Source organism: Corythoichthys intestinalis, chromosome 1, assembly GCF_030265065.1.
Source record: "Corythoichthys intestinalis isolate RoL2023-P3 chromosome 1, ASM3026506v1, whole genome shotgun sequence".
In the NCBI taxonomy this organism is placed as follows: Eukaryota; Metazoa; Chordata; class Actinopteri; order Syngnathiformes; family Syngnathidae; genus Corythoichthys; species Corythoichthys intestinalis.
In genome coordinates this window covers 13,263,335-13,291,332 of record NC_080395.1, presented here as the reverse complement: position 1 = coordinate 13,291,332, position 27,998 = coordinate 13,263,335, and the positions used below count along the sequence as shown (strand labels likewise).

General features: G+C 38.7%; 1 protein-coding gene and 1 long non-coding RNA gene across 2 annotated transcripts; both read left to right on the top strand.

Annotated features, from left to right (window-relative positions):
• The first annotated feature begins 3,363 nt into the window (after nucleotides 1-3,363).
• On the top strand, nucleotides 3,364-9,041 carry LOC130924937 (gastrula zinc finger protein XlCGF52.1-like). Its single transcript, XM_057851286.1, has 3 exons — nucleotides 3,364-3,468; nucleotides 5,368-5,471; nucleotides 7,613-9,041. Exons 2-3 carry the CDS (start codon nucleotides 5,466-5,468, stop codon nucleotides 8,843-8,845), a joined length of 1,239 nt encoding a protein of 412 aa, XP_057707269.1. The 5' UTR covers nucleotides 3,364-3,468; nucleotides 5,368-5,465; the 3' UTR covers nucleotides 8,846-9,041.
• Nucleotides 9,042-10,578: 1,537 nt separating this feature from the next.
• On the top strand, nucleotides 10,579-26,763 carry LOC130924953 (uncharacterized). The gene is made up of 3 exons (XR_009065253.1): nucleotides 10,579-11,164; nucleotides 12,716-17,933; nucleotides 24,828-26,763. It is a non-coding gene; the product is annotated as an uncharacterized LOC130924953 (long non-coding RNA).
• The last annotated feature ends 1,235 nt before the right edge of the window (nucleotides 26,764-27,998 follow it).

Here is a 27,998-nt window from a genome sequence, read left to right as displayed (position 1 = left end):
AACGGGCGTTAATTAATTTTTTTGATTAATCACGTTAAAATATTTGACGCAATTAACGCAGATGCCCCGCTCAGACAGATTTAAATGACAGTACAGTGAAACGCTCACTTGTTGTGTTTTATGGAGTTTTGCCGCCCTCTGCTGGCGCTTGGGTGCGACTGATTTTATAGGCTTCAGAACCCATGAGCATTTTGTAAGTAATTAATGACATCAACAATGGCGGGCTACTAGTTTATTTTTTGATTGAAAATTTTACAAATTTTATTAAAACGAAAACATAAAGAGGGGTTTTAATATAAAATTTCTATAACTTGTACTAACATTTATCTTTTAAGAACTACAAGTCTTTCTATCCATGGATCGCTTTAACAGAATGTTTATAATGTTAATGCCGTCTTGTTGATTTATTGTTATAATAAACAAATACAGTCCTTATGTACCGCATGTTGAATACATATATCCATCTTGTCTTATCTTTGCATTCCAACAATAATTTACAGAAAAATATGGCATATTTTATAGATGGTTTGAATTGCGATTAATTACGATTAATTAATTTTTAAGCTGTAATTAACTCGATTAAAAATTTTAATCGTTTGACAGCCCTAATACATATATATATATATATGTATATGTACAGTGCCTTGCAAAAGTATTCGGCCCCCTTGAACCTTGCAACCTTTCGCCACATTTCAGGCTTCAAACATAAAGATATAAAATTTTAATTTTTTGTCAAGAATCAACAACAAGTGGGACACAATCGTGAAGTGGAACAAAATTTATTGGATAATTTAAACTTTTTTAACAAATAAAAAACTGAAAAGTGGGGCGTGCAATATTATTCGGCCCCCTTGCGTTAATACTTTGTAGCGCCACCTTTTGCTCCAATTACAGCTGCAAGTCGCTTGGGGTGTTTCTATCAGTTTTGCACATTGAGAGACTGACATTCTTGCCCATTCTTCCTTGCAAAACAGCTCGAGCTCAGTGAGGTTGGATGGAGAGTGTTTGTGAACAGCAGTCTTCAGCTCTTTCCACAGATTCTCGATTGGATTTAGGTCTGGACTTTGACTTGGCCATTCTAACACCTGGACACGTTTATTTTTTAACCATTCCATTGTAGATTTGGCTTTATGTTTTGGATCATTGTCCTGTTGGAAGATAAATCTCCGTCCCAGTCTCAGGTCTTGTGCAGATACCAACAGGTTTTCTTCCAGAATGTTCCTGTATTTGGCTGCATCCATCTTCCCGTCAATTTTAACCATCTTGCCTGTCCCTGCTGAAGAAAAGCAGGCCCAAACCATGATGCTGCCACCACCACGTTTGACCGTGGGGATGGTGTGTTCAGGGTGATGAGCCGTGTTGCTTTTACGCCAAACATATCGTTTTGCATTGTGGCCAAAAAGTTCAATTTTGGTTTCATCTGACCAGAGCACCTTCTTCCACATGTTTGGTGTGTCTCCCAGGTGGCTTGTGGCAAACTTTAAACGAGACTTTTTATGGATATCTTTGAGAAATGGCTTTCTTCTTGCCACTCTTCCATAAAGGCCAGATTTGTGCAGTGTACGACTGATTGTTGTCCTATGGACAGACTCTCCCACCTCAGCTGTAGATCTCTGCAGGTCATCCAGAGTGATCATGGGCCTCTTGGCTGCATCTCTGATCAGTTTTCTCCTTGTTTGAGAAGAAAGTTTGGAAGGATGGCCGGGTCTTGGTAGATTTGCAGTGGTCTGATGCTCCTTCCATTTCAATATGATGGCTTGCACAGTGCTCCTTGAGATGTTTAAAGCTTGGGAAATCTTTTTGTATCTAAATCCGGCTTTAAACTTCTCCACAACAGTATCTCGGACCTGCCTGGTGTGTTGGTTTTCATAATGCTCTCTGCACTTTAAACAGAACCCCGAGACTATCACAGAGCAGGTGCATTTATACGGAGACTTGATTACACTCAGGTGGATTCTATTTATCATCGTCGGTCATTTAGGACAACATTGGATCATTTAGAGATCCTCACTGAACTTCTGGAGTGAGTTTGCTGCACTGAAAGTAAAGGGGCCGAATAATATTGCACGCCCCACTTTTCAGTTTTTTATTTGTTAAAAAATTTTAAATTATCCAATAAATGTTGTTCCACTTCACGACTGTGTCCCACTTGTTGTTGATTCTTGACAAAAAAATTAAATTTCATATCTTTATGTTTGAAGCCTGAAATGTGGCGAAAGGTTGCAAGATTCAAGGGGGCCGAATACTTTTGCAAAGCACTGTATATATATATATATATATATATATATATATATATATATATATATATATATATATATACACTTTTTTTTTTTTTTTTTTAAAGGCATTTTTCCTTCCAGAGTGAGGGGGCACACTTTGAATATATTAAAGTGTTACAGCCATTCACCAGTAATCTGAATAAAGTTAGTTTCCTTAGTGTCTGTCCGTTACTTTTTTGTTATTGCCTCATAGTATATGAATATTGTCGTCATGTACGAAGAGCATTTTTGAATTGAATTGAATTTATTGTCATTGTCATCATCATCATCATCATTGAATAGAAAATGTTAGAAAGGTTCCCACGACGTGTTTATTTCCATTGTATGTACTTGTTTGTACTTTGTGTTTTTGCAGTTATCATTAAATCATTTTTTGAGTTCACCGCCACCCTGCATTGCCTCTTTGTCTTTGTTTCGCTGCATTTGGGTCCTCCAAGCCACCTCCATGAGACTCTTTCGATGCCTGTCTTTTAGACAGGCTTTATTTAATCTCTAAAAACACAGCGCTGCAAAGTGATGAGGGTGTAGAATACTAACATAATAAAGCTTCAATTTTAGCTAAGTAGACATTGATGGATAAAACACCAAGTAGCACTGATGCCTAATGTACTCCAGTACAATTCAAAGTATTTTTAAAAAATATATACTGTACAAACAATTATAATATCTGTATATAAAGTATTTTATTTAACAAAGTGATGTGAAACACCCTGCCTTGAGTGGCGGCTTCTTGCCAACAGTGACTTCTCCTGGCCGTTCCTTCTCTTCGCCTCGATGTAGTTTTCCCTTGCACTCTTTTCGTAATATTGGCATAATTACGTTTCATGGCTTGCGAGCAAAAGCTCAACCATGTGAGCCTGAGTTTATTGTTATGTTCCTTGATGGAATAAGTGCAGCGGAAGCGCTAAAGTAAGTGGGAGAAGTACCATTCTTTCAACGTATACAGTAATAGTTAATAGTTATGACTCAAATTCGGATATGTTATATTCTTTAAATATTTTTGGGGTCCGTTGAAGTAGCGATGGTTCCAAACTATTAAACTTTAAACTGAAGTTTCAGCGTCTAAACGTTTATACTTCCGGTTCTCTCTTGAAGCAACGTCAGTGTACCCATCCGGGATTTGCAATTTGCAGTTCTTTCATGTACTGTTCTACTAACTTAAGTGACCTCTTTTAAAGCATTCTCATGGGTAAGTACCCAAAGTAAGAATTTAGTGGACTTTAAGTCCAATCTTAAAGCTGAGTGGAAGTAGATTGGCTTTATGATGAAGCTACCCTTTGTTTTGTTTAGCTTAGCTCGCTAGCCAAGGTACGATGCCACCTTTCAGAAATAAATAAGGGTCGCGCCCAAAGCCTTACGGGCGAAAAAAAGGGGGCATCCCCAAATCTCCTAAAATGCATAGAAATGTATCTATATTTAGATGAGAAAACTGTGTTGTGCACTATGTGGGCATGGCAGTTTCCTTGCAGCAGATTTTTTTTTTTCCTGCGGGTTTGTGAAAACAAAGTTGTGTATATCGTAATTAACATTTGTGTTGTCGGCACTGAATCCGGTCACGTGATCCATTGACAAGCCAAATTTCTTAAGGGAATGTTGCAAGAGAGCTACAATTCCAGCAGCTGATCTGTCTGCATTCTCTATGAAGTCCAGCATTTTGTTGGTGAGCTCAGACTCTGGACTGAAGTACTGGACAGCAAGCGAAAACATCTTCCTGCTCAATTTATTCGAGGCATCGGTCTGTATGGAGAATGGAATGGGTGATGTTAAGATCTTGAGCACATTACCCACTGCCTTTGAACCCAGGACTTGTTTCAACAGTGCCTCTTGCTTTGTTCTCCCCAAAGTCATTTTCTTCACCATTTTGGCATCACATAAAAATCTTCTGATTGAGCCTGTGTCTACAGTCAGCACTATTGTAGCTCTGAGTGGCTACGTTTTACTGTGTGGTATACCTGTGTCACCTCAGCTGCAGTAATTTAGAGGGTAGGAGTGGGATTATGTCAAATTCACTATTAATCAATCAATAGTGTATATCCGCAGTAGGACTATTTATTCAGTGTTTATTTGCTGTTAATCTATTAGGAATAATTCCAAATGAGGAGCATTAGTTAGCGTAACAAAATAAGGTGTTTTTTATGGGTACATACATTCATTCCATATTGATTGATAATAAATGCATGTTCCAAAAAAAAAAAAAAAAATCAACATTCCTGAAAATAATCGACCATAGTAGCAACTGAAATAGCCTAGCTATGTTCCTATCAATGCAAGTTGTATGATGGTAAATATAAATATAGCCTATATGTTATCCATATATAATAGCATAATAACATACAAAATCAAGCTTAGGGGATGTTTCAGGTTCATAGAATTGTGACGAAGGCTCTTCTGGGATCTTATATTCCGTTTGTGCATGCTGGTTTACACCTCCGTGAGACACTACAAAGACTTTCCTGCCTGCCTTGCAGTTCACTTTATAATCACCATCAGTGACTCTATCGAGCCACGGGTTACCCTCTTCTCACTCCAGTCTATTTTTTGGAGACATTTCCCCTTTTGGGGATGAGGTGGGGTGTCCTGAGCTTCTGCTGCTGAAGAAGACATTTTTGTTTTGAAAACGCGCAGGGCGGTGCGCTGAACAGAGCGAGCGAGGTAACTAGGCAACGAACCCGGAAGTGGAGCGCAGTGCAGGGCAGACAGCAGCGGTCAGGCAGATAACTATCTTGCTGTCTTTAATATCTCCTGCCCTTTTTGTTCATTATTGTTGGCTCAGTGGTCACTCGTGAGCACAGGTGTGTTTGTGTGTGATAGACATGCATGGGCTGAGCGCACCGCCGCCTGCCACGCCCCGCTGCCGGAAGCGCGGGTCGCGTGGGGTCGCCCCACGGGACAGTTGTGAAATACGGAATAACCTGCGTTCCGTATTGGTTCAATACGGAACGCAACTTTTAATTCCCAATTACGGAATGATTCCGTATTTCAAGGGACTGGTGGCAAGCCTAGGCTTAACGCCTCTTCTGATTTGTACATTTTGCTTTTAGAGTGGGTCGTTTGGTTAATATTAGACGTTTCTCGAATTGTCTTAAAGATGTTACAAATTACTACTGACTGAAGGCCAACGCAATCCAAGATAAGGAGAGGAATCTAGGCCACGACGAGGTGCTAAGAACCAACCAACCAAAGAAAATGAGGGTAAGATACGACATTAGTTGTTTTGCTTTTTATGCAATTTCAGACTTGCTTTGATGTTCCCGTGTGGAGTTCGTTTGCGTCGGGTAGTCATAAAGATGGGAGCTGGACTGCTGTTGCGATGAGCTTTTAATTGGTCTCACTGACAAAATTTCAGAAAAGGAATATCCTCCAGTCAAATTCGACATTACAGATGTGCCACCTGACAAAGTAGAACTAACTTAAAATCTCTCACATTATTGTTTTTACATAAAGGGAAAAATATTCAAATACAAATTTCCAATTTTGAAACAGGAGGATAGACTGCAACAAAATGTGAGAAAATAAGAAAATAATCAAGTTTTGTGGAATTACAACAACTTAATCGGACGATATTTGCTTACATAAGCTACCCCTGTTACAAGTGATTGTGGCTGTCGGGGAAAAATTCCCGTATCTGACCATAAGCGGATTTTAAGGGGGGGGTCAGCCCCCCAGCCCCCCCCCCCCCCCCGTGGCCGAAAAGTGTTATTGCATGAAGTTGACTAAAACTGCAACAAAAATGAAGGAAATTAACCAAAAAAAAAATTTTTTTAATGGGTCAAAATTATATTGTTGAACAGATCATGTGACTAGCACCCTAAATGGTCATTTGCTTTGCATATAATTTTTTTAAAAAATTAGGGGAGGGCAAATTTATTTTTCAAGTGATTTTTTTCTTTGATTGAAAATACTTTTTTGATTGAAGCAACTTTTTTGGTGGATTGAATGATTTGAAACAAATGTCCTACCCACAGTATGGCCCAAACACAAAAAGGATTGCTTCAATCAAACTTTTTCAATGTAAAATTAAGGGTTCAAATGCAAATTTTTAGATCTCAAATATTTTTTCGCATTCGAAAACATTTTCTATGATTGAATGTTTTCTTTTTTTGATTGAAGTGATTTTTCTTTTTAAAAAAAAAATATATATATTTATATATTTGATTGAATAATAAAGACAAAAATGTCCTCGCCAAAATGTGGCCCAAACACATATCAAAATTACTTCAATCAAAATAGTTGCTTCAATCAGAAAAAAAAAAACAACCCCCCCAAAAAAATCAAAGAAAAATAGCTTTCTCATGCTTTTTTTTTTGTTTCAAATTTATTTATGCATTCAAATTTTTTTTTTTTTTGAAAAAAATATATTTTGATTGAAGCAACTTTTTTTTTGATTGAATAATAACAGAACTACAGGCTACAGAACAGCAAAAAAAAAAAAAAATATCCGCTGTGATATTAGTATTTTTTTTCCCCTATTTCTAGAAGTTTATTTTATTTGTTGCTTTTCCTTCATTTAATCTACCAATATGACAGAGTTCAATCTATTGTGATGCAACATTTTTAAACACTAAGAATGACAAATGCTTCTCAGCCCAGCATTTAACAAAACATGAACAATTTTGTTAATTCATCTCTGTATATTTCCTTTTGGCTAACGGGAGTCAATAGTGCTTGCTCGCAAGCCAATAAAAAAAACAACAAATGCATGCGTGAGCATCACTGATGACCCATACAATCAATAGTGTTGACCATGTTTTCAGGATAAAGTTGTTAAAACTTGCCATTGCATGTCAATATTGTAGTATGAACAGCAACATTTGTAATCCAGCAGCTCTGCAGGGTTTTTTCACCGCTGATTTTTTTGGGGTGGGAACTAAAGGGAATCCGCGACCCCTAAATGAATCCCCCTGGCGCATTGTGCTGTTTAATTTTTGACCACGACATGGCTTCGTTTGAACAGTTAGATCTGTTAATTTCGTTTTTTTATTGGCATGGTTTAAACACATCTCTCTCATTGCTTGACTTTGAGAATGCTCTTCTTTCAGTGCCATTGACGGCGGTAGACGTTCGTTCGTTCGTTCGTTCGTTCGTTCGTTCATTCACCCCTCCCGGTTAAAATGGATGTCTAGCGCCGTCAATGGCAGCCAATAAGTTGACAATTCTAACTATTATCATCAACGGCAATGAAAGAGTTGATTTAAAATTGGTTTACTAATTAAAGTGTATTTACTGTATCTATAGCTAAAGGGTTCTTAGTGTCGGTAGAAACTATGAAACATGAAAATAAGGGCAAAAGGTCGACTTTAGCAAATCAATTGATTTTTTTTTTTTTTACCCAGCGTCACGCAAAATTCACTGTAGAAGATCTTCACCTTGAAAAGCACAATCCCCTCCAAGTTAAACAGGAGGAGGAGCCCGAGATGCCATACATCGAACAGGAGGTGGCGCTAGAGACCATCCACATTAAAGAAGAAGAACAGGAAGATGAAATCCCCAAGTTTCCAGTGACTGTCAGAGTGAAGAGTGAAGAAAATGAAGGTCCCAGTGGAACAGCGAAACAATCGAGCGATGGGTCGTTTCAATATCTGACAACAAAAGAAGAGGGACAATCGCAACCGGACGGGCTGTTAGCTCCACTCTCGGACAGCGACGACATAACGTCACACTCATCTGACTTTAACACTGATGAGGAGGATGATAACTTTGACAAAAATACTTTGAAATCCTTAAACAAGCCATCTTTGAAAAGCGACACAAAAGACGACGCAGGTGGGAAACCTTTTCCTTGCTTACATTGCGATAAAACATTTTCTTGGAAACAAAACTTAAAAATACACATGCGTACACACACTGAAGGGAAGTCTTTTGCCTGCTCCTTTTGCGGGAAAAGATATACTCGGAGGTTTGAGTTGACAATACACACGCGGAAACACACTGGAGAAAAGCCTTTTACCTGCTCTGTTTGCCTTAAAAGATTCTCTCGGAAAGCAGAACTCAACTATCACACTAAAACACACACTGGAGAGAAGCCTTTTCCCTGCTCACTGTGCGATAAAAGATACTTCACAAAGGCAAATTTAAACATTCACACAAGAACACACACCAAACAGAAGCCCTTCGCTTGCACACTTTGTGATAAAACATTCTCTCAAAAGAACCATTTAGACAAGCATATACGTGCACACAATGGAGAAAAGCCTTTTGAATGCACATCTTGTGATAAACGATTTGCCGATAAGGGAAATCTGAAAAGACACTCAAGCAGACACACAGGAGAGAAGCCTTTCCCCTGCACATTTTGCGAGAAAAGATTTTCTCAGAAGACTCATTTAGAAAAGCATACGCGTATACACACTGGAGAGAAGCCTTTTGTCTGCACATGTTGTGGTAAAACATTCACCCAAAAGGAAAGCTTAATAAAACACACAAGCATACACACTGGAGAGAAGCATTTTGCCTGCTCACTTTGCAATGAAAAATTTTTTCAGAAGACTGATATAGTAAAGCATATGCGTACACACACTGACCTTTTGTCTACACATAATGTTGTAAAACATTCACCAGTAATCTGATTAGTTTCCTTAGTGTCTGTTCGTTACTTTTTTGTTATTGCCTCATACTATATGTAGAATGAAGAATATTGTCGTCATGTACGAAGGGCATTTTGAAAAGAAAATGTTAGAAAGGTTCCCATGATGCGTTCGTTTCCATGGTATGTACTTGTTTGTACTTTGTGTTTTTGCAGTTATCATTAAATCATTTTTTGAGTTCACCGCCACCCTGCCTTGCCTCTTTGTCTTTGTTTCCATGCATTTGGATCCTCACGCCACCCCTATGTGACACTTTCGATGCCTGTCTTTTAGACAGGCTTTATTTAATCTCTAAAAACAACGCTGCAGAGTGATGAGGGCGTAAAATACTAACATAATAAAGCTGTCAATTTTAGCTCAGTAGACATTGAAAGATAAAACACCAAGTAGCACTGATGCCTAATGTACTCCAGTACAGTAGGTATCATACATTTATTTTGAGCACTGCAAAAACTCAAAATCTTATCAGGATTTACAATGTAGACAAACTTAAAACTTGACTCGAAATAACTTGACAAATGGAAGATCAATTGAAACACGTGGGAAAAACACCTAACTTTTAAGTGATGTGGGTAATCAAGTGGAATGACATTTTCAGGTAATAAGATCATATTTTTAAAAAATCTTAAGTTTTTTGAGTAAAAGCAGTGAATTTGTTGTTTTTTTAATAGTCACATGATTCACATCTGAGATAGTTGCTGGCTTTTTTCAACAATGTACATTTAAAAGACGTCTAAAAGTGGTTAAATATTAGGTGAAATGTCTTGTTTTCTCAGGTATATTTATAATTGCTCTTTACCTAAAGAAAATGTTTTATCCGATTAATCAATGAAATTTTCAGTAGAGTTCTCGATTACTAAAATATTCGATAGCTGCAGCCCAAAACTGAAGTTCTCCAATCACATCGCCGTCACCGCCCTGCGGTGAGACATTGTGCTTGTGTCGGGGACCAAGCAAGCATTGTTGCTGTAGTTAACGGTCCCACGGGGAGATCGATCGGCGGAAGACTGAGAGAAAACTCTCCAAGTAGGTGGGACTGCCAAGAAGCTGAGTGGAGAGCAAGATGTCTTCCAGTGGAGGTCGGCACAAGGGGTTTCACAGCCCGTTCTCAAGCCAGGGCCTTCAATATTTCAGGGAGAGAGGAAGAGGAGAGGCATCCGCAGCATCTTGACAAAGAGCGCCTTAAGTTGGCTGTGGCTCAAAAACGGAGAGCCATGGTGTCATCGTAGCTAGCTATCTGGATCCGGGCCAGGGTCTGATCACCCCTGGTTGGGTCACCTGAATTCATGAATTTAGTTTTCATTCAAATTGTAATAATGGATGAATTCATTTGTTTCATATAATTAAAAAAAAAAATCACAAATTAATAATTTTAATATGTGTATATATAAGCAATTATAATGCATATTTATCAAAGTGTTGTGAACCACCTGCCTGGAGTGGCGGCTTCTTGCCAACAGCGACTTCTCCTGGCCGTTCCTTCTCTTCGCCTCAATGTAGTTTTTCCTTGATCTCTTCGTATTTTTGCAACAACAACAAAAAAAAATTGATGTCGTGGCGAGCGAGCAAAAGCTAAACCAAGTGAGCTTGAGAAGCTTCAATGCTTTCAAATGAAGCGAGTTCATTTTTATGTTCCTTGATGAAAGAAGTGCAGCGGAAGCAGCAGAGTAAAGGCCGAGTTTTAAGTTGGACTCCGAAATTTCAACGTATACATTTATAGACAAAGTTCTGAGCCTTCAAAATTGAATTATTGTGATTACTCAGATTTGGATGGGTTTATCATATTTATTGAATATTTTTCGAGTACCGTGAGGTGAAGTCGTTTTGGTTCCAGACGCTTCAACGTTTTACACTGAAGTTTCAGCGCCTGAACGTTTCTACTTCCGGTTCACTCTTGACTCAACATCTATGTACTCATCCGAGATTTTTTTCGTGTACTCTTGTCCTAACTAAACGAGCTCGTTTAAAGCGTTCTCATCGGGTAATTACCCAAGTAAGAATTTAGTGCCAATTTTAAAGCTGAGTGGAAGTCGTTTGGCTTTATGTTGGAGCTTCTCTTACTTAAACTTAGTTTTGTTTAGCTTAGCTCGCTAGCCAAGACATTTTGATTGCTTTGGCTTAACGCTACTTTGTAAATTTGATTTTAAGGGGGATCGTTTGGCTTCTCCCCTTTTCTTAAAGATGTGACAAACTACTACTAACTGAACGCCAACACAATCCCAAACATCAAGTGGAGACCTGGATGATAAGGAGACGAAATACAGGCCACGGCAAGGAACTGAAAAACCAAAGAAAATGAAGGTAAGATCACGACATTTGTTGTTTAGCTTTTTATGCAATTTCAGACTTGCTTTGATGTGCCCGTGTGGAGTTCGTCTGCGTTTGGTAGTAATATCTGACTGTGTATCATATTGCCTCTGCAAAGCCCTTTGAGACAACCTAGTTGTGATATAGGGCTATACAAATTAAATTGAATTGAATAATGGCGGGAGCCAGGAATGCTGTTGCGATGAGCCTTTAATTACTCTGACGAACAAAAGTTGACGAAAAAAATATCCTCTTGTCAGATTCGGCATTACCGACGTGTAGTGTTGTGTCGTCGCGAACGAGCCGGCACTGTCTCTCTCTGTCTTTCTACACATGTCTGAAGCGAGGTTTGGCAGTGGCTCAGCTGCCGTGCTCAGATAGGGAGACAGGAAGAGAATGGGGAGGGGCAAGGGGCTTGGTACTAGGTACTGCACGGAGTGCACGCTGAGTACATGCTCCGTCGCGTCTGGGCACATGCTCCGTCGCGTCTGGGAAGCCACAGAAAGACACAGGAGGAGGAAAGGACGACGCGGTTTGTAGGCCTTCAAGATGAGCCGAAAATGCAGTAACATTTGGAGACATTTGAATCGGTTAAAGTCAGGTGACAATAGGGCAGAATGCTGTTTCTGCAAACTTAACCCCTAATGTATCACATTTGTGTATCACTTATAATTTCATTATTTTGGGACTCTAATTTTAAAATTTGAAATATTTTGTTTTGTTTTGTTAATGATGGATGCAAGTCAACACATGCATCTGCAGGTTCCATGAGAAAAAAAAATCTGGATTTAGCTAAAAGACTGGACAAATAATTCCTGAGAGAAGGAGTCGGATCAGCCCGTCCAAGTTGAAGTATTTAGTTTTCTTGAATGCAAATTTAAAATAAAGCAAGGAGTAGCTTATGTTTGTTAAAATAAAGCAAGGAGTAGCTTATTTTTGTTTTGTTCGCTGCTGCTGTTGCAGTAACTACTCACTATTTTTGTTATGATGCAGCATGTTTGATTGTTGTTGGTTGAAGTTTAATTTTGTTGCTTGTTTATTGTTTGGAGACTTTTTAATATTCAATAAAATAAGTACTTTGCTCAATAATTGATGCTATTTGCAGTCACTACAGTGCAATATTTAGTTCACCAAGTCATTTATCAAAATATATGCTAAATTTGTCATAAATATTTAAAAGAAAAGCTAAAGTTAAAAGCCATTTTAGGGCCAAAAAGAGCCGGCTCTTTTCACTGAGCCAATCCAAATGAACCGGATCACCGAAAAGAGCCGAAAATCCCATCACTACAGACGTGCCCCCTGACAAAATGGAACAAACTTAAAATCCCTGTCAGGCGCAGTCAATGGCAGTCAATGAGTTAATAATTCTAACGATAATCATCAACGGCAGTGAAAGAGTTGATTAAAAATGCATATACATTGTACAGTGTATTTACTGTATCTAGAGCTAAAGAGTTCTTAGTGTGGTTAGAAACATGCAACATGAAAATCAGGGCAAAATTTTGACTTTAGCAAATCGTAATTTTTTTTCTTCTTTTTACTCAGCGTCACGCAGACGTCACCGCAGAAGATCTCCACCCTGGGAAGCCTGATCCCCTCCACGTTAAACAGGAGGAGGAGTCGGAGATGCCGTACATCAAACAGGAGGGAGCGCCAGAAACTGTCTACATTAAGGAAGAAGAACAGGAAGATGAAATCCCCAAGTCTCCAGTGACTGCCAGTGTGAAGAGTGAAGAAGATGAAGGTCCGAGCGGAGCAGCGAAACATTCGAGCGACGGCCAGTTTCAACACCTGACAACAAAAGAAGAGGGACGATCAGAACCGGACGGTCTGTTTGCTCCGCTTTCAGACAGCGACGACGTAACATCACACTCTTCTGACTTTAACACTGATGAGGAGGATGTTGACTTCGACCAAAATGCTTCAAAATCCTTAAACAAGTCATCTTTGAAAAAAGACAAAAGAACACGTGGTTAGGAAATATTTTCGTTGCTTACATTGCGATAAAACATTTTCTTGGAAACAAAGCTTAAAAACACACATGCGTACACACACTGAGAAGAAGTCTTTTGCCTGCTCCTTTTGTGGGAAAATATATACTCGGAGGTTTGAGTTGACAGTACACACGCGTACACACACTGGAGAAAAGCCTTTTCCCTGCTCAGTTTGCCATAAAAGATACTCTCGGAAAGTACTGTTAAACTATCACACTAAAACACACACAGGAGAAAAGCCTTTTGCCTGCTCATTTTGTGATAAAAGATGCATCACAAAGGCAAATTTAAACATTCACATAAGAACACACAGCACACAGAAGCCGTTCGCTTGCACACTTTGTGATAAAACATTCTCTCAAAAGAACCATTTAGACAAGCATATACGTGCACACAGTGGAGAAAAGCCTTTTGCCTGCACATATTGTGATCAACGATTTGTTTTTAAGGCAAATTTAAACAGGCACACAAGCAGACACACTGGAGAGAGGCCTTTCGCCTGCACGCTTTGCGATAAAAGATTTTTTCAGAAAAGTGATTTAAATAAGCATAAGCGTACACACACTGGAGAAAAGCCTTTTGCCTGCACATCTTGTGATAAACAATTCGCCGATAAGGGAAATTTAAAAAGACACACGAGCAAACACACTGGAGAGAGGCCTTTCGCCTGCACACTTTGCGATAAAAGATTTTCTCTGAGGACTCATTTAGAAAAGCATAAGCAAACACACACTTGAGAAAAGCTTTTTCCCTGCTTAGTCTGCCAAAAAGGATTCCCTCGGGAAATAGAACTAAATGATCACACAAGAACACACTCCGGGGAGAAACTTTTCGCCTACACATTTTGCGATAAAAGATTTCCTCAGAAGACAAATTTGAAAAAAGCGGAAGCGTACACCACAGGTGGGTAGTAACTAGAGGTGCAATGATTAGCATATCTTTTTCTAATTACATCTGTGATGGGATTGCTGGCTTTTTTCAACAACGTACATCTGAAGTAAAGACATTGATTGTCTAAAATGGTTCAATATTAGGTGAAATGTCTGCTTTTCTCATTTATACATATAATTACTCTTTACCAGATTTTTTTTTCTCTCCGATTAATCGTTAGAATTTTCAGTAGAATCAGGCATGGAAATATCTCACCTTTCGGCGAAATTCGCCGTTTTGAAGTCAAAAAGGGTGACCTACGTGAATCGTGCAGAACCAAGGAGAATTTTTTTTTAAGGGGGGGTGTCGGGTGTAGGCATGTGCCGGTTACCCTCACGGTTTACCATGTTATCAAAACGCGGTTTCAAAACCACTAAAATTTTTCATCATACCGTAGTACGCGATGCAAAAATCGCAGACATCAAGGAGTGGTCGAGATTTTCTTTTCGTATATTTACCCTTTTCAAACTTTTTTTTCTTCAGTTTTTCTTTGTTTGGATCGATCATTTATAATCGAACATATCGGAAAAAATGCGACATTAACAAAAAAAAAAACATTTAAGCGATAGTCATGAGGTACATAGCCATGACTTTTTTACAGACGCCATTTTTTCCATTTTTAAATAATTTGTTTAAAAGTTTAAAATACACAAGTATTTTTTTAAAGTCTTTTTTTAATGAAATATTAGACATCAATGACGTACCGCAAGCAACACGTCACTTCCGCTCATTAATATTTATGACATTAGGTACTGTTGCTAAGGGGGGACCACCGTTCGTCCCTAATAGGAAATGAATGGAAATCGTGTACAAAGGAGATGTTTACAGAGCTAAACCTACCAATTCTTTCTGAAAATGATGTCCCTTGTGCCAAATTCACTGGCAAGTGGCAACGATGTGGAAGAACATAAAAATGTTCAGTTAAAGAGATGGCTCGAGTGTCGGAGGCTGAAAAAGACGAGAAAAAAACGAGCCGACCTAAGCATAGCCTTATTTTTTTATCGACGGGACTGACAATGACATTCTCCTGTTTCAACAAGCTATCCTTTACCACCAGCCCTGTCTTTCTAATATATTATATCCTCTGGTTGTCCTACGTCTGACCGTTCTTGGGGGTAATTTAGTTAGGTTTGTGTAGCGATCGCAAATGCTACTTAGTGACAGCCAACGAACACTTTTAATTTTTCCATTGATAACAAATCTTCATTCTATAATTTATTTACACTTCCTCCCTACTAAAGTTTTTTTTTTTTTTTTTTTTTTTTAACAAATGAAAAGGTAACTGGCAGTCAGATACCATTTTAATTCTTTTCAGGTCATTCATTGTCAGACAGAAGCAGCATTGCACAACTTCACGCTAAAAAATACATTAAAAATATCAAAATGTCTTACCTCTTTGTCCTCTGAAAGACCATGCCAACCCAACAAAATGTTTACTGCATATGAAATGTGAATGGATTTACCGAGCTGTTGTTAAAAGTCCGAGCAAGTTGATTCATTCTTCACATTCTTTCCTCCGAGTTTTTGGTTTCGGGAAACGTTTGAAGAAAACATCCTTAATGTCTAGAGTCGTTTCTGCAAGTTCCAAAAAAGCAATGCGTGATCAGCATGTTTGTTTTTGAAAGATTACCGGAGAAATGTAGAACAATTTACATTGCTTCTATGCACGGGCGGGTCTATAACGTCCCACTTCTACTTTACATCCGCTGTATGATGCGACGTCACGGTCTAAAAATAGCATGCGTGCGGCGCGCCCTTAATGATTTTAAGCTAAAAATGACAAGACATTTTGAACAATAAATATAGTTACCTTCGTTTAATTGCTGGGTTGAAACAAAGGTGGTTTCGCGACGTCTGTAAACGGGGGTTTCCAGGGAAAAACGGACGAATTAATAATAGTACGCCATGAATCTGCTCTGGCAGCATATAGAAATATTGCTCTATTAAACACTGCATTGCAGATTGCGTTGGACAAAAATAAATTATTCCTAAACAAAAGTGTAATCCGCAACATGGAAGCACTTGCATGGTTGAGCACCAACGCTAGCCAAATCTCCGGTGAAAAAATAGCTCTCGCTAAGTTAGCGTCAAGCTTGTGTATTTAACAGTAATATAAAAGGAGAAATACAAGCTTCTCTGTAATATTGCTGTAATTGGTATTTCAGGGATGTGTGGCGCCTTTTTTTCAGCGCAACATTTATGTACAGTGTTTAACACTTGTTTAGCTTCTGTGAAAGTAAACTTTGTTTCTAAATAACCATGGCCAGCACAAGCTGTATGTGTGTCTTTGGTGCCTCCTGAAGATTACTGAAACACAGAATGGGTCGACGGAGCTCAATATTTTGTTGGGTTATAGAGTGTACCAGCGTTCGGCAATTCCTTGCTACGTGGCGAAACGTCCTACACAATTATCAGCGCGCTTGCGCAATCATTCGCGCGCACGCGCACATCGGTTAAAAGCAGCGAGTACTCACTAGTTTTGTTTTTATTGAGTTTTTAAAATCTTTTAGTTCCCTTAAAAATACTTTTTGCATGTATTGCCCTCCCATACTTTTAACCATTGTGTGTTTTTGTTGTAGCTTTAAAGCAGTTGATCACATTAGTCACGTAGCATATTCAAACCGTCCTTATTTGATATAACTACATATAAGTATTTTCTTAAAGAGAATTATAATACTAAGGGGCTGTGAGATATCAATAGATCCAATATGTGGCAAGATAACAAAAGGTCGAGGCAAGTGCCATCGTTGTTTATCGACGAGAGAGCTGCGTTCATGTTTTATCAAATAATCGCTAAAATGGTTCAAACCTGCCGTGCTATGATAGTGATATTATATTATATTATATATATTTTTTTTATTCTCTTTGCTTTTGTTCCGTGAAGAATCCAGAAAGGGTTATTTGATTGTGGCTTTCTGAAAAACAATAAATGTTTGCATTTCGGCACTCTTGCAATCGTCACACTTTTTCTGTTACAAACTGACCCCGGCTCCACATCAGAGAAGGGAAAAGTTATGTGGCCCTCACAGGAAAAAGTTTGGGGACCCCTGGTGTAAGAACTTCCTCTATTGGGAATCATTTATAGAGCTCTTCTTTGTTCTGTAAAAAAAAAAAATCAACATGAGATTGTCACTTAGCTATATAGACAATGTGTATTTCTGCATTTATTTTGAATTCATTAATTTAGTTGTTATTCAAATTGTAATAATGGATCAATTCATTTGTTTCATATAATTTAAAAAATCACAAATGAATAATATTTTTAAAATATATATACAAGCAATTATAATACATATTTATCAAAGTGATGTGAATCAACCTGCCCGGAGTGGCGACTTCTTGCCAACAGCGACCTCTCCTGGCCGTTCCTCTCTCCTCTTTCCTCGCACTATTTTCGTATTTTTGGCATAATTAGATCTCATGGGTAGCGGGCAAAAGCTAAACCAAGTGAGCCTGAGAAGCTACAATGCTTTAAAATGATGAGAGTTTAATTTTATGTTCTTTGATGGAAGAAGAGCAGCGGGAGAAGTACAGAAATTTGGAGAAAGACCCATTTTTAAATGTATACATTCACGGACAAAGTTCTGAGCCTTCAAAATTGAGTTATTGATAGTGATGACTCATATTCGGATATGTTTATCATATTTATGAAATATTTTTCGAGTCCTGTGAGCTTGAAGTAGTTATGGTTCCAAATGCTTCAACGTTTTGCACTGAAGTTTCAGCCCCTGAACGTTTCTACTTCCGGTTCACTCTTGAAGCGTACCCATTCTGAACTTGCAGTTCTTTTGCGTACACTTCTCCGAACTAAACGAGCTCTTTTAAAGCATTCTCATCGGGTAAGTACCCAAATAAGAAGTTAATGGACTTAAATGTCCCATCTTAAAGCTTAGTTAATGGAAGTCGTTTGGCTTTAGTTTGAAGCTTCCCTTACTTAACTTAGTTTTGTATAGCTTAGCTCGCAAGCCAAGACACGTGCTAGGCAAGTTTGTAGCATAGGGTGACCATATTTTGATTTTCAAAAAAGAGGACACTCGCCTCGAGATACTTGAGTTTTACTAGAAGTTCACTCAAAGATGCCTATATTTCTTTTATGTATTTAAAGTGTGCCTCCTCCATCTGGACAGAAAAATTCAGTAAAAAAAAAAAACACCACACACAGGCCTATATACTATATGGAAATGTTTGAATATTATTTAAAAAAATGTTTGAATATTATTTAAAAAAAAAAAAGAATAATACTTAAAAAATAAAAAAAAAACTAGTAGAATGCAGACCCATGGGAATGTAGTCCAGTTAATGCACGCACACAGTAGGCTATGTGCCAACTAAACATTTTTTATAAATTACAATCACAACAATTGTCGTTGACAAATTGTTATTCCCACTCAATTTTTATTCTCACTCAATGTTCCAGATTGTACACAATCAATTACCGAAATAAACTGACAAACTATTCAACTAGCATGTTTCTGAGTGCAGCAGTTCAAAACTACATTGCCCATAATGCCTAGCGCGGCTGAGATCCCTGATAGCTACCCTTTTTGCGACTACCCGGAGCCGAGGCAGAATCAAACTTTGCTGTAGAAGTTTACAATCATCGGAGCGCAACGATGCGACACCAAACAAGATTTTACAGATTACGCCAGTACACGTCTCCGACAGAAGTCAACAGTTGTTATTATATACGTATTAATTGTGAAAAAACTCATAAGAAACAGCTACTTAGAATACTAACATTCAACCAAATAAACAAACACAGAACAATTACAAGACTCATAAAATATACTGCATCTCTGTGTACACATGTAAACAAATATACAACAGAAGACACGTGATCGACATTAACAGGAGATAAACTTACAGAAGGGTGTATGGAGCCACGTCTTAAAAGTCCTTATTAAACTCCTTACTGTAGTCTAGGGCTGCAGCTATCGAATATTTTAGTAATCAAGTAATCGACTGAAAATTCTATCGAGTAATTGGATAAAACATATATATTTTTAGGTGAAGAGCAATTATGAGTGCACATGAGAAAACAATACATCTCATCTAATATTGGACCATTTTCAGTCAATCAATGTCTTTATTTTCGATGTACATTGTTGAAAACAGCCAACAGTTGCATCTCAGATGTAACTAGAATTAAAAAAAAAAAAAAAAAAGACTAATTCACTGCTTTCACTCAAAAAAGATCTTATTAAACAAAATAATTCACTGCTTTCACTCAAAAAATATCTTATTTAAGAAAAAAAAAATATATATATATATATATATATATTAGGGCTGTCAAACGATTAAATTTTTTAATCGAGTTAATTACAGCTTAAAAATTAATTAATCGTAATTAATCACAATTCAAACCATTTACAAAATATGCCATATTTTTCTGTAAATTATTGTTGGAATGGAAAGATAAGACACAAGATGGATATATAAATTCAACATACAGTACATAAGGACTGTATTTGTTTAATATAACAATAAATCAACAAGATGGCATTAACAGTATTAACATTCTGTTAAAGCGATCCATGGATAGAAAGACTTGTAGTTCTTAAAAAAAAAAAAAATGTTAGTACAAGTTATAGAAATTTTATATTAAAACCCCTCTTAATGTTTTCGTTTTAATGAAATTTGTAAAATTTTCAATTTAAAAATAAACTAGTAGCCCGCCATTGTTGATGTCAATAATTACTTACACAATGCTTAGGGTGCTGAAGCCTATAAAATCAGTCGCACCCAAGCGCCAGCAGAGGGCGGCAAAACTCCATAAAACAATTAACAAGTGAGCGTTTCACTGTACTGTCATTTAAATCTGTCAGAGCGGGGCATCTGCGTTAATTGCGTCAAATATTTTAACGTGATTAATTTAAAAAATTAACGCCCGTTAACGCGATAATTTTGACAGCCCTAATATACATACATATATATATATATATATATATATATATATATTTCTTACCTAAAAATGCCATTACGCTTGATAACACACATCACTTAAAAGTTTGGATTTTTCCCCACGTGTTTCAATTGAAATTCTATTTGTGTCAAGCTATTTTTAAGTTCTACTTAAAGTTTAGACTAACTTAGAACTTAAGTCCTGATAGGATTTTGAGTTTTTGCAGTGTTCAAAATAAATGTATGATACAGGCTGTATTAGAACACATTAGGGACCAGTGCTACTTGGTGTTTTATCCAGCAATGACTACTGAGCTAAAATTGATAGTTAGCATTAAGTATTTACTTTACACCCTCATCACTCCACAACGCTATGTTATGTTAAAGTCTGTATGTACGACATGTTAGCCACGCATCGACAGTGGTCATAATTAATAGAAACCTAGCCTTCCGCAGGGCTAACGTTACTTGAGCTAGTGACAGTAATGTTAATCTTATTTATTGGCGCTTAGCGCTCTTTATTAGCGCTTAGCTCTCTACTGCTTTAAGATGGCGGCTGTTTGCTAACGCCGCTGACTCTGTCATTTCGCATCTAGTTCAACATACATGTGATCTCTATGAGACGCATCAGACGCAATCTGCTACCAACGTAGCATCATGCAGGCTAGTTTTTTACAACAACGTCGGCGTCTTTTGTAGCGGGTGTCGGCTGCAGTAAGTTTTTTTGCTTCTTCTTCTACGCACGTGACATCGGCGCGTTGTCCCGCATTAAAAGTAAAGATACACGATAATATCGGTGGCCGATAATTATCGGACGATAATGGCAATTATGACGTCACACAGATAATCCAGATAATAAAAAATTCAACCGATAATGTAATCCGATAATTATATACTTGATTTAGCCTCCAAATGTGCACAACCGAAGAATTCAGCACGCCGCCTCCTCAACCCCTCCCCTCTCTGAAGCCCCTGAGGGAGGAGGGGTTGAGGAGGCGGAGTTACACGACAAGAAATTGTTGAATATTATGGCGGCTGTTACTAAAAAAACAGTGCTCTCGCCATTTGCGAAACATGTACCGCAGAAGTTCCAAGAGGCCGAAAGAAAGCGTCCTCATTCAAAATCACTAACCCAGCATCCATTTAAAACTGCATCACAAAGATTTTGGGAACGAATGCCAGGCTGCTGCTGCTAGCGGGAATGCTAAAGCCATTGTAAACCCTAAGTTAAACTAGGGGCTTGTTACGATTCAGAGTCGGGTTGTTTGGGAAAGCAGCCCAAGGCGGGTGGTAAACTCGCATCTAAGGCTAAACCACGGCACGACTGGAGATCGATAGTCGGCAAGTAGCCGTCTTCCGACGGAGCCCGCCGCTCTGGCCGGTCCGGCAGGCCGCCGCCGCCTCGCCATCGGCGGGGCGGGCAGAGCCCGGTTCCCCGGCTTCAGGACCTCCGGCGAACACCCAGGTTTCTCGAGCGTTCCCTCACGGCGTGTGAGCAGAGCCAGGCCCCGAATACGCCGCGGCAAACCGGCCGGTGCGGGCGGATTATCCGGTACGAACGTAGCCGCCGCCGAGACGAGACACGATTTTTTTTTTTTTACCGAAATGACCCGAGAGCCAAAGCCCTGGATAAAAAAATAATGCAGTTTATACGACCACCATTCTTCATGAAAAACATGCCAATCACATTTTCACCACTACATTTGGAAAAGTGATGTCCAGTAAGCAAGCTTATCATGACGGCACAGTGTTTAGATGATAATTTAAACATGGAGAAAACGAAGTCAGCCCGTCAATAATACATTCAGTATGTAAAATGATGAGCGGTCAGATGACTTTGTAATGCCGCCTTTATTTTCAGCTTAACAAAACTCAGGCACAAAACAACACGCACGGAGATGCGAGCTCCAACTGCATCCAAATAGTATTGCCGTTTATCAGTTTAGCTGCTGTAAAGCGAATGTCGCGACTCGTGAGTGCCCCAAATGTAAACAAAGCGCTGCAGAATGGGTACACGACATCTCACTCTTTTGAGTTAATCATTTTCACAGTGTGCAACAAAGCATATAACATTAGCAATCACTTTTCAAGTTAATTTAACTTATTTGTCTGCTCAATTACAGTCACAGTAGATAATCTAAACTTATTGGCACTTATTAACACTTATTAATTTAAATATGCACATTCCTGTTGTAATGAAATAATAATATTTTGTAGCCACAAATATTCAAAATCTTTTCTTCTTCCAAGTTTTTTTTAGGATTAAGTATAATAATGTATTGCTTAAAATAAGGCTGTTAAGATTATTTTCAGCTAGCTATTTTTCTTCCAAGAAATCTGAGAGAAATACACATGAAGTGCTAGCAGATAATTTCACTTATTTCCAATAGATTTACACTTAAAACTGACTAGTTTTATGGAAGTGTGTTTTGCAGTGTATTAATGTTATGTTAGGAATGCCTTACTTTTAAAGGCATTTTTGTGCAATTTAGGTATTTACTCTGTAAGTAATTGTTGCCAAAAGTTTACCATTACACAATGTCAGACAATGTCATTATTTAGATGTTGGAATTGACGACTTGTTCATATTTTATGTTGGAAAAAAAAAAAAAGCAATAAATTATATTTTTGCACAGTAATATTTTCTTTTGTTTAAAATTTTACATAAATCTTTTAATAGAATTATTGGCTTGACATTATCGGTTATCGGTAGGAATGAGGAGGAAATTATCGGTTATCGGTATCGGTTGAAAAATGTATTATCGTGCATCACTAATTAAAAGTAGTCCGAGCAAAACGTGATGCTTAGAGCTGTCAAAATAAATGATTACTCGAGGTGAATAAAATTACTCGGATCAGTTTTTAAACTCGAGTTTCCTGAGTTGCTCAAGTATTCGTTTCAGCTCTACTGTAGTCTATCTCTTGCCAAACTGTCAACCGTCAGTAGATGGTGGTAATTCCCCATGAAACAAAGGGTAAACTTCCAGCAAAAAACAAGTAGAAGATCTACTCCTTTTCCCGCCCCTACTAGTCGGAGCCATGTCAACACAGGCAGGCGCTGCCCTTTAGCGGCCGGAGGGATTCTCTTCAAATTGGTCCCGCGAAAATCATAAGAACCCTCGTTGTTGAAGTTGGCGCAGAACACCGGCGCTCCGAAAATAGAGCAAGGCTTTATTTTGGGCCCCGCCTCTCCGCGCAAATTCAGTCAAACTTTGCTTTCCGTCCAAGATGGCCGTCCACGGCTCACTTTCGCCGAAAAGTCTGATCCAAACTATTGTAATGCCCCAGATATGGGGAAGAAGGAGAGAAGTCTGTATTGGCTTACCCACTTTATTGTGGTAACAGTAATAAAGAAAAACAATAACAAAATACCAGCGGGCTGCCACGACATGCGACCGCTATCTCGCTCGTTCTCCCATTCTTCCTACTCGTTCCCCGTGCGTCACAGTTCCCCAGTCCGATTGTCTCTTAAAGTGGCCCCTCATAGTTACAAACATTACGATACACAATGAATAGGTTTCCGCTGAACTCTTCGCCACTCGGCTGCCTCTAGTTTGAGACAGCCTTAATTTTATTTTTTTTAATTAATAAATAAAATGCATCTAATTTGCAAGGCGTGGCGGCTTTTATTTTGGTATGGCGGTGCGCCACAATCTGTTGAATGTAGGGGAATCCCTGCTTTTACAAGGTAGTATGTTGCCATAGTTGAAGTATCGCAGTATGTATCAAATCGCTACACAGGTATCGGGATACGGCTCGTATCGTGACAAAAGCAGATCGTCACAGCCCTACTAAACGGGAATTATTTATGTCTGTTATTTGTCACCTGTTTTTGGAAATCAAAATATGATCACTCTAGAGTGATAGCCCGTGTGGGTAGTCATTTGTTTTGATGCTTTTCCGCATGCGTAATACTTGAACGGGCTCAATGCAAAAAGTCAGTCTGAACGGGCACGGCAAAAAAAAATGATATGACGAAAAATCTGTCTGAACCTAGTCTTATGCCCCTTTCCCACTGAAACTAGTGGGTCAACGCGCGTTTTTCCAAGCCGATGCAACCCACTAGCAATTGGCATTTGGCACCTTTCCCATTGACAAAAAAAAGCCGTGTCTTTTTTTTTTCCACCCGTCTAACCGCCAACCCTCCTCAGCCGTGCGTAAGGTTCGTGACGTCACCACGCTAAGATGCGCTTCGACAAGTGCAACCGAATTCATTCCTTTCAAGGAAGTAAACAATGCAAAGCAACATAGAAGCTTCCTTTCCATTTGTGTTCTCTGTTTTCATGCTTTTTACCGCCCTCAAAATGGTCGAAATGCAGCAAAGGATCAACACTCTGCTTGTGCTGAGGCAACGTAGGTGACGTGAATTTTGGGTTGAAATTGAAAGGAGTCGTGTACGTCACAGAAGGAGAAGAAGAGCCTTTGTTTCATCTGGTATGGCTATTGCTAGCCTAACGCTGCTACACCGACAGTTCGCTGTATGTGGATCCGGGCTAGAGCACATGGGTTTTGTTTTTGTTATGACGCATCACGTACTAGCCTACGTCACCACGTAGATTATGGTGTTGGCTGTTGACCCAGGGTTTTGCTTTCACACTGCATGGCGATCAGAGCCGAGGTGATTTTATTGCGGGTTGCTTGGCGGGTTGATTGACACGGGTCGAAGCGGGTCGCTGCACCTTTCCTACTGCCACCAAAAGCCGATTGTTAGCGAGTTGACACGGGTTTTTTGGCCAGTGGGAAAGGGGTATTAGTGTCAGGAAAAATATGCAACATGAAAATCACGATAAAAGCTAGACCTAAGCAAATCATGTAATTTTTTTTTCACCCAGTGTCCCACAGAAGTCACTGCAGAAGGTCTTCACTCTGAAAAGCACGATCCCCTCCAAGTCAAAATGGAGGAGGAGTCGAAAATGCTGTACATCAAACAGGAGGCGGAGCCAGAGACCCCAAGAATTAAAGAAGAACAGGAAGATGAAATCTCCACATTTCCATTGATTGACATCGTCAAGAGTGAAGAAAATGAAGATCCAAGCGAAGAGACCAGAGCAGCGAAACCTTCGAGCGATAGCTCATTTGAGCACCTGACAAAAAAAGGAAAGGGACGATCGAAACCGGACGGCCTCTTAGCTCCGCTTTCGGACAGCGACGACATAACGTCACACTCTTCTGACTTTAACACTGATGAGGAGGATGTTGACTTTGACCAAAATGCTTCAAAATCCTTAAACAAGTTATCATTGAAAAGTGACACTCAAGAATGCGTGGCTAAGAAAGCTTTTCCCTGCTCACTTTGTGATCAAACATTTTCGATGAAACATCACTTAAAAATACACATGCGTACACATACTGGGGAGAAGCCTTTCGCCTGCATGCTTTGTGATAAAAGATTTTCTCATAAGACTAGTTTAGAAATACATAATCGTACTTTGTGGTAAAACATTCACCGATAAGAGATATTTAAGCAAACGCAAGAACACACACTGGAGAGAAACCTTTTGCCTGCACACTTTGCGATAAAAGATATTTAGATTTAGAAATACATAAGCGTACACACAATGGAGAAAAGCCTTTTGCCTGCACATCTTGTGATAAACGATTCATTGATTAGGCAAATTTAAACCGACACACAAGAAAACACACTGGAGAGAAGCCTTTTGCCTGCACATCTTGTGATAAACGATTCATTGATAAGGCAAGTTTAAACCGACACACAATAAAACACACTGGAGAGAAGCCTTTTGCTTGCTCACTTTGTGGTAAAAGATTCACTGGGAAGCAAAATTTAAACACACAAGCAAACACACAGGAGAGAAAACGTTTCCCTGCTTAAAATGTGATAAAAAAATTTCTTTGAAGACTACTTTAGAAAAGCATAAGCGTACACACACTGGAGAAAAGCCTTTTGTCTGCACATTTTGTGGAAAAACATTCACCCAGAAGGGAAGTTTAAACAGACATACAAGCAGACACACAGGAGAGAAGCCTTTTCCCTGCTCAGTTTGTCATAAAAGATTCTATCGTCAGTCTGATTTAGAACGGCATAGGCGTACACATACTGGAGAAAAGCCTTTTGCCTGCTCACTTTGTGGTAAAACATTCACCGAGAAGGGAAATTTAAGCAAACACGCAAGAACACACACTGGAGAGAAGCCTTTTGCCTGCACACTTTGCGATAAAAGATATTTTCAGAAGGGAGATTTAGAAAATCATATCCGTAAACACAATGGAGAAAACCTTTTGCCTGCACATTTTGTGATAAACGATTAATTGATAAGGTAAATTTAAACAGACACACAAGCAGACACACTGGAGAGAAGACTTTTGCCTGTTCACTTTGTGGTAAAACATTCACCCATGAGGTAAGTTTAAACAAACATACAAGCAGACACACTAGAGAAAAGCCTTTACCCTGCTCAGTTTGTCATAAGAGATTCTATCATCAGTCTGATTTAGAACAGCATAGGCGTACACACACTGGAGAAAAGCCTTTTGCCTGCTCACTTTGCGATAAAAGATTTGTTCAAAAGAGAGATGTAGTAAAGCTTATGCGTACACACACTGATCTTTTATCTGCACTTGCTGTGGTAAATCATTTACCCATAACGAACGTTTAAACAAACACACAAGCAGACACACTGGAGAGACGTCTTTCGCCTGCACACCATGTGATAAAAGATTATTGTTATTATAATAAGATTGTTATAATAAAATACTGTGTTTGAAGGATAGTCCTCCATTTTGTCTTCATTGTTACTTACAACATGTCTTTTTATAATGACAACTTTAGAACTTTTTCTCTTGAAAACGTTGAAATGACTCTCCAGGCGCTTCACAACTATCCAATATGCTTTCTTTATAAAAAAAACAATTGAATGAATTCAGGGTTTCCTCTAGGATTTTTTGAAGCTGCGGTGGTGGGCTGCATCGGAGTGGGACCGCCTCACCATGTCGTGCCACAGCAAAATTGCGTCACATCATGACAAATTAATTTTTTTACCCACATTTTGTTTCCCAAAAAGAACCATACCAAGGATCTATTTGAAATATTTCATTAGCAAGGCTAATGCCGTAGCTCTCAGCTACGGCACATGTACGTAAAATGCGTAGCTGATTACAGGTACATTACCCTCTGTAATAATGCGACTTTTTTTTCTCGTAGCAATAGTACGACTTACATCTCGCAGTCCTTTTTCCTTTCATTACTACATTGACACAACAATAATGGTCCTTCTGTTAATGGACCAATGGCGTAGGTTTGCATAGGGATGTTAGAGACATAACACTAGGAACTTTTCAGGATGCTCAAATTGTCCCCACCAACTTTTAAGCCACCTTATTTGCATTATATAATGAGTTCAGTTGTAGAGGTCATTTAGATTGTCTTCATATATTCTGTAAGGATAGAATTGACCCGACCTTTATTAAGTGAATTACTTTCATGATGATCAGATTTACACTGACACCATTCCCCCCCCAAACGCATGTTTGATTGGCTGATGACAAAGTAAATTCCCTTCTTCTCAGTGTAATTCTACTAGAAATAAGTGAAATTTTCTGCCATTGCGTCAAGTAAATTTTACTCAGATTTCTTGAAATAAGAAAAATACCTATCTGAAAATAATCTTAACACTGTTTTTTAAGCAAAAAGTGAGGATATTTAATCTTTTAAAAAGCTTAATTCAAGAAGTAATGTTGTTAAAAACATTATTAGAAAGCATTTTTCCACTTGATTTTGGTGAAAAATGACCAACCTTTAGATGTATGGGCTTAATAAGAACAAGTGGTAATATTTAGCTAAAGTAAATTGAGTAATTTGACCCATTAATCTATTAACTAGCCCTGCGATTGGCTGGCAACCAGTTCAGGATGTACCCTGCCTACACTGCCCGTAGTTAGCTGAGATAGGCTCCAGAACCTCCGCGGCCCTCGTGAGGAAAAGCGGCATGGAAAATGAATGAATCAATCAATCAATCTATTAACTAGTCTTTGACATTTTAAAC